At 28.8% G+C, this 7,278-nt stretch overlaps 1 protein-coding gene across 5 annotated transcripts in view; it reads right to left on the bottom strand.

The window, feature by feature from the left end:
- Nucleotides 1-2,672: 2,672 nt before the first annotated feature.
- The window catches only part of LOC129919873 (protein Wnt-2), a 64,711-nt gene continuing 60,105 nt past the window's right edge, over nt 2,673-7,278 (bottom strand). For all 5 annotated transcript variants that reach the window (XM_056000993.1, XM_056001002.1, XM_056000979.1 and 2 more), the window contains exons 3-6: nt 3,726-3,943; nt 3,351-3,658; nt 3,111-3,298; nt 2,673-3,033 (exon numbers count right to left, since the gene is read on the bottom strand). In XM_056000993.1, coding sequence (XP_055856968.1) covers nt 2,730-3,033; nt 3,111-3,298; nt 3,351-3,658; nt 3,726-3,943 — 1,018 coding nt within the window. In that variant the 3' untranslated portion in view covers nt 2,673-2,729. The remainder of the gene's footprint in view (nt 3,034-3,110; nt 3,299-3,350; nt 3,659-3,725; nt 3,944-7,278) is intronic.

Below are 7,278 nucleotides of genomic sequence, written 5' to 3'. Positions count from 1 at the left end.
AAGGCATAAAAGATATTAAATACCTTATAAAGTGTATAGTACAAAAATCAGGAACAAAAAAAATAAGACACTTTATCACACCCTTTACAATGGAAATACCCTTAGGGGCCTATCATGTTTCATGTAAAAAATTAACTATACCCCGAAAATCTGGATTTAATCTGGATTTATTTTTTTACTTAGTCAATTCTAAAGCTTTTTTCATAAAAATTACCTCAATAAAATTGAGTATAATTCTTAATTGTTTAAAAATATAAATTAAAAATAAAATGTTCTTGTGCAAGTAATGCAAGTCCAGATTCTTATAAAAATAGTTGATATCGCTTCAAAATAACCTCTTTCTAAAATAGGTAATTTTTAAAATTTGGCTGTAGAAAGAAAAATTATGTTTTGCCTTTAAAATCACATTTTGAGGAAATTTTGAAAAAAAAAACGATGTATTTTCTATGTTCAACAAGTATATAAAAAAATGGTATTTGTCAGAGTGCTAAAAACAAAACTTATCATAAAATCGTTTTCTTGCTCTTTGAGTAGGTACATAATAGTGGATAGCCATTATTTAATCGTCATTTGTTTAAAAGTGCATATATTTTATTTTTTTTTTTCAAATTTATGCAAAAAATAATTATACGCAAAAAATGAAATAAAAAAAATATTTATATCAAAATTAAGTTAAAAAATAAAAATGTTGTTCTAGTTTTTAAAACTGTCTCTGCATTTAATATAACATTTTTGGTTACAAAAACATTGAAGTTTGAAGACAGAAGTGTCATGTTATTGTATTCAAAGTACGAAAAATGGGTTAAAAATTAGAAATAATTAAACAAAATTTAAAAATTAATTGTATATTCAGTATACAAGTTTTTTAATTATATGGTTTAGCTAAAACCAAAATTCCTGGTCGGTGCACCAAAAAACAAAATGTTTATAAATTTTTGGTTGCGGGCTATTTCTCGGAACTATGAGATAACGGTTGTTTTTAATTTTTCTATTAACAAAATATCTGAAAAAAAAAAAATAAAATGTAAGATATTTAATTTTAATTGCCATTTTTATCGAAAAAAAAATTTTAGTGTAGTCGTGTCAGGTCTCATTCAATTCGGTATTTAAAAATACCTTGCCTAATGGTCAGCTTCCATTAACATAAATTATAAAGCTTGATCAAACGTGACCTCCTCTCCAAATCTTGTAATTGCAGTTTAAAAAAAAAAAAAACAATAATGTGGTATTTTATTTTTAAAATTTACTAATTTTTGGTTTTTAATTTATTTATAAATTCAGTTCCATTTTGTCAATAAATACAAATTAGAGCACGTATACACCACAGTGCACGTGAAGAACGTGCAAATAGTTCCAATTACAACTTCGGCCTAGAAGCAAACACATCCAAATCGAAATTAAATAAACATTTGCACCCAATAATTGAACAAAATGTTTCTTTTCTTTGTCATCGGTGTAAATAAATAATCAACAAAAACTAAATCGTTTCAACAAATCAAATAAAAAATGTAAAAAATATTTCTTCAGCCTCGTATTGCTTAGTTTAATGCGCAACTTTTTGTTATTTTCTTTTGAAATATATCATTTCGGCATGCGCGCAGTATTACAGGTAGCATGTTAATGAGAGTTCTATTTTATTTTGATGTTCATAGTTTCATCTGAAAAAAGAAATTACACACAAGATATCCATGTGTTATAAAACGAAAAGTTTACTTAGTAACAAAAAAGTCCTTTTTAGGAAATTTTTGGCTATCGAGTGATTGTGGGACTGAACTCATTTATAGCTGCTATTTTTTTCAGTGTCACTTCTATAATAATTCAATTATACTTAAACATTAAAGCCTAGTAGGTACGCAAATGGAAAAAAAATGTGTTTTCCACAGGGTTGTAAAAAATCATTTTTTTAAATGCATTTGTAATTTAGAAAAAAAATTTATCATTAAAAAATATTTATTGTAACTGAAAAATATTTGCATTTAAAAAAAATTATTGCAACTGAAAAATATTTGCATTAAAAAAATTATTTATATAATAAAAATAAATTGCATTAAAAACAAAATATTTTGCATTAAATAAATATAAATATATTTATTAGAAATAAAAAATTTTCTCCAAAAAAAAAAGAATTTAATGCAATTACATTTTTTTTTTAATTTAACTGTTTTTTATTTGTAATAAATATTTTTTCAAATTGATATTTGTCAACCCTGATTTTTTATCAAATTTTTTCCTAAAACAAATTTTGTCTTTGTGTCGTTTATTTTTTTTTTTTTTATATAACAGCATACCACTCAAGTAGTAAAAAATACTTATTAATGTGACTTGAGTCACAGATTTGGTTGTTCTTTTTTATTTTTTAGTTTAGGTTAGGGGGTGCTCCATCTCTCAAAGCTTTAAAAAAAATAAATTAGTTTTCTTTTTAATGGTGATTCTTTAAAAATAAAATACGACAAATTTAATTAAATTTATGTTTTTTTTTTACACAATTATTTAATAAGTACAAATTATTATAATAATTTTTTTATTTTATAATATTTTACATATTTCTTTTTAATTTAAATTAGTTTTTAAACTATAATACATTACGAAAAAAAAAATAAACTAAAAAAAAAAAAACAATCAATATATAAATATTTTCGTCATTATATTGCTTAAGCAATAAAATTTTTGTTAAAACTATTTTTTTTTTTTTGTTTAAGAAAAATTTAATACAATTCCTATACATACTTTTATTTACATGTATACTCTTCAAACATTTCATTACAAATGTCACACTGAACTTGACAGCACCACTGAAACTTGCACCGGCACTGAGAAGTTCGATTTATTTGGTGGGTATTATAGCCGCGCCCGCAGCATAATAGATCACAGCTTTGCGTCCCTGTGCTAGTCCGATTACAATTACGGCCAACGGTGCCCAGTGAGCCCAAGTCGAGATTGCGTTCACAGTAATTTGGTGACGCTTGGATAAAGACCAATTCCATGCGTTTTGGAAATTGATGCTTTTTCTGTGTGCTTCCTAATCGATATTTTCTAAAAAAACAAAAAATTAGAGCTTGAGTCTGTTTGGAGATAAAAAAAGTCTGTTAAAGACCAAAGGTTTTACATACTTGCTTAAAACTAAAGTCAGTCCGCGTTTGCCTTTAACGGCCTGAACCATTTTGGCTTTGTTGTATCGCTTCATAAGCGCATCTCCCACCACCCGAAATGACGGTAGACTCTTCCAGCATGTCTTCATAGCGCACGATCCACTTACTCCGTGGCATTTACATTCGGTCTTGAGGAGATTCTTCACAATCTAGAAGTGAGCCTTTAATCAAAAGCCTTTAAAATTATGTTAATCGACTCACCTTTCTTCCCGCTCGATTATTATGAAGATTCATCAAACTCCTGGCATCATTTTCGATTTCTCGAGCATCCAGGAACTTTCTTGTGAATTTAATACCAAACTCAATATCAGCCGAACATCCACCCCATTTCCATGGCTGTTCTGTTGCAATGCCCTGACTGCTGGCACTTCTTCTACTATCACTGACACTTGGTCGCTGATTCATGTCACATCCGCACAGTGAAATATTTCCCCGAGCACATGCCGCTGTAACAGCATGTGCTGCACCAGCACTAGCTATCGCATAAGTAAATGCAGCTTCTCGGGATCCTGGATAATAGATAATAAAAACAATGCCACATTTCCTATATTTGAAGATATCTTCTTAACAGCTTACCTACAAACATTAGATGACCGAAAACATCTTTTTGCCACACATCGGTGCAATTCCATCGATGACCTCTGAATTGATGTTGGCATTCTTGTGCACCTTGCTGATGACCGGCTCCGAGGGCTATTAGGGCGTCGGGAGATTCACTGCACAGTTGACGTTGGACGGGCGTTAGGCCAGGTATTCGAGAGCAGATAATTGATGATGTAAAATTTGAGACTAATCTGGAAAATAAGAAGAATTAGTTGTAGCTAATAGAAAAATATCTTAGAAAAAAGCAGTGATTGATAAAATTTAACTGAAAAAAAAAACTGAAACAAAATTGGGTTTGGGTCTGTATTTTTTAATTGTCATAAATCGGGCCTTAAAATTTTGTATACCTACCGATATTCTGTAAATAATTATAATTATTTATTTTTGAATTCTGCTTTGCTAAGGAAAACAAAATGGTCATTTTTTTCGCTAACAAAACAAATTTGTCTTTTATTATTAACAGAATTTTAGATTATCAGAGTTTTGCAGTACAAAATTGTAAGAAGTTGAAGTCATAAATCTGTATGTGCCAAAATGTTATGTACTACAATTCTGTAATTCAAATTTTGTAAGTTCAAATTTTGAAAAGAATAGAAAAGCAAAATAATGGAATACCGAATTTATGAATCATGTACATATATTTAAGAACACAAGAAACGTTTCCAAAAAAAACAGTGACAGACTCGAAAAAAATGAAAATCCAAATTAAAAAAAAAAAAAATACAAAAAAAATTCTCAACAAATCTCAAAGGAAAAATTACCCATTTACCTTGTTAATTCTGTTGAGTAAATTCGAGTTTTTTTTTTACATAACATGTTTTTTTTTTAATCGTGGTAAGTATAGGATTTTATTTTAGTAATTCGTTTTGGTTTTTGGAAATGCACTAGGTTAATTTTTTTAAGGATCTGTATTTGAATTAAAATGAAATGCAAAAAAATATTTGTGTATCAAAATAATTTACTTTTTTTAACAGCCATTTTGAACGTAGTCAAAATATAACCTAAGCTTTTTGTAATGATTTTATATTATAATTACTTATTATATAATCATTCATTTTTATCGTAGTATGAGTAATATGCGTATATTAGCATAATATATTCGAGGGACTTACTTAAATTTTAAGTTCTAAATTTTCGAGTCAAATATCTTATCACTAAGTGTAATTTCAAGACCTATTGACTTTGGAGACGCAATCGCTCTTAAAATGTTGTTCTATTAATCTATAGCTTGGTGAACTCGAAAGCAAAAATAACACAACAAACATCCGAAAATTGCGCAGTGATGTTACTTGTGTAATCAATTTATAAGAATGTTTTGAATGAACAACAACAACTTGTATTATTGTTCAAGTTCATAGGCTGAAAATAAAGCTATTTCACGGGGAACAATCCGATCATCAGAATCCTTTAGTGGTACTAAGTTGCTTTGTGTTTAATTAATTATGAAAATTGCCCGTGTAGGACTCGAAAAAGCAACTTAGCGATTGGGACGCCACACAGTGCGGCGACTAGTGGAAAAAAATCAAAAAAAAAAATTGCCAAAAATGTGGAGCAAGTATGCCAAATTCAAGGTAATTAGTCTGAGTGAATGAATCAACAGTTAATTTATGATAAAATTCAATCTTCTGTCGTCAGAGATGCTCAGAAGATAAATAAAAAAAAAAAAAATAATGAGAGTAAGATTTTTAGTTAACGGTCAAAAGAGCATTTGTTGAAGAAAAAAAGAAGATATGATATTTTTTTTGCTAGATTCATATTCAGGAGAGAAAATATAATTATTCTAACTGCATTATTTTTTTTTGCATGTAAATTTATATTTTTTTTGAGAGTCCAAATCAAAGCTTCTTTGTGCGTGTTAAGTACTAACTTCGATAAGCTATATATTTTTGGAGGGGTCCGATGGGAAAAAAATGTTTTTATTTAAAGAAAGTAAACAATTATACCTTTTAAAAAAAGTAATTTTTTTTTGCAGAAGCCTGCTCTTTCTCTTGCAACAAGTGTTTGTTTACGAGTATTTTTTACATAATGTGTTCCGCTAGGGAGCTTTTTGATGCTTGTTTTTCCAACCCAACAGCCCGATTGCGTGGTGTTTTGCAGTTAATGAAGTCAAAACTAAATATGCAATCAAATTTAGAGCCTGAAAATCAAGAAATCTTAGCAAAACACTTGTTTTTTTATTTTTTCCCGAATTCCCATACATACAAGTTCCTGGATTGAATAATGTATACAAAAGTAGGCGTGGCAGGGGGCGAATAGGGTCGACACTATTTTGTATTTTTGAACTCGCCTAGATAATCAAATTTCTTCAATTTTATTCAAATTGTGCAAGCCGTTTTCTAGATATAAATATGCACACTCAGGAGTGGGCCTGGCAGGGGGCGTGGAAATTTCGCTAAAGTTTGTAAAACGTGTTGTAATAACATTTAAAAACAATTTTTTTTCCAAACTCAACTTATTTTCAAAAATTTGATTTTTTTCCAACATCTCCATACAATCGACGCACTGTGCGCCACCGCCGCGGCGAAGCACTACACTTCGCACCACCGACCGCACCGCTGCCGTTATTACTGCAGCTCTGCAGCCTACTGGTAGTAACACACACAAGTTGTTTTTGTTCATTCAAAAACTTTAATTAGGTTTTTTTTTTCAGTTTATTTTCTATTACAAGATGTCCTAATAAATCCGAAATGCGATATCAAAAATCTAATTTTTAACACTCGACAGAAAAATTATTTTTGTCGGCCATGTTGGTTTATTTGTTACTGTTTCAATCTTCCCTTTTTATTAACCATGTTATAGAATAACTAGCTGACCCGGCAGACTTCGTTCCGCCATTTCTTGTATTTATTTCTATTTTCGACTTTGTAATTTGTCATAATTCCCAATACAAAAAGGAAATCAAAACTTGAAAAGTTCGTCCAATTAATTTAAAAATATTCACTTTTAAAATTTAAAAAAAGTATCCTATTTTAAAAACGTTTTTTAAGTTTCTTAATTAACCATTGTGAAGCTTGTAGTGAATGTAGCGTTATGTATGATATATCAAATGAAAGGTAATATTATCAGGATGCTCAATAAAGATAAATCAAATTTTTGTAAACTCCAGATCAAAAGATGTAACGTGTTGAAAAATAAAGTTTTATTTTACCGATATTTCAAATTTGTCATTACAAAATTAATTGAAACTATGTACAAATATAGTCTTGCCCATTATCTATCTACACTGTAAATTTCATTCATTTATCTATTGAAGAAAAAAAGATAAAAATAAAAAACTGTTAAAAACGGCCAAAAAACTTGGGACAAAAAAATTGTTTTTCCCGTTATTCGGTCAAAAATCGATTTAAAAATTCAAAAGTTTGTACATGCATGCGCATGATTAAAACCTATATTTCCTATAAATTTGAGATTTTTTGCAGACTTTTAAAAATTCCAAAAAAATAAAAGACTACTCAAAAATGTCCCTAAAAATTAGGTTGTTTTTCAAAAATTTTTATTTCAGGGCCTATGAAAAAAATCCTTTTTA

The sequence above is a fragment of the Episyrphus balteatus genome, chromosome 1 (assembly GCF_945859705.1).
Source record: "Episyrphus balteatus chromosome 1, idEpiBalt1.1, whole genome shotgun sequence".
NCBI lineage: Eukaryota > Metazoa > Arthropoda > Insecta > Diptera > Syrphidae > Episyrphus > Episyrphus balteatus.
This window is presented reverse-complemented; position numbering and strand designations above follow the sequence as displayed.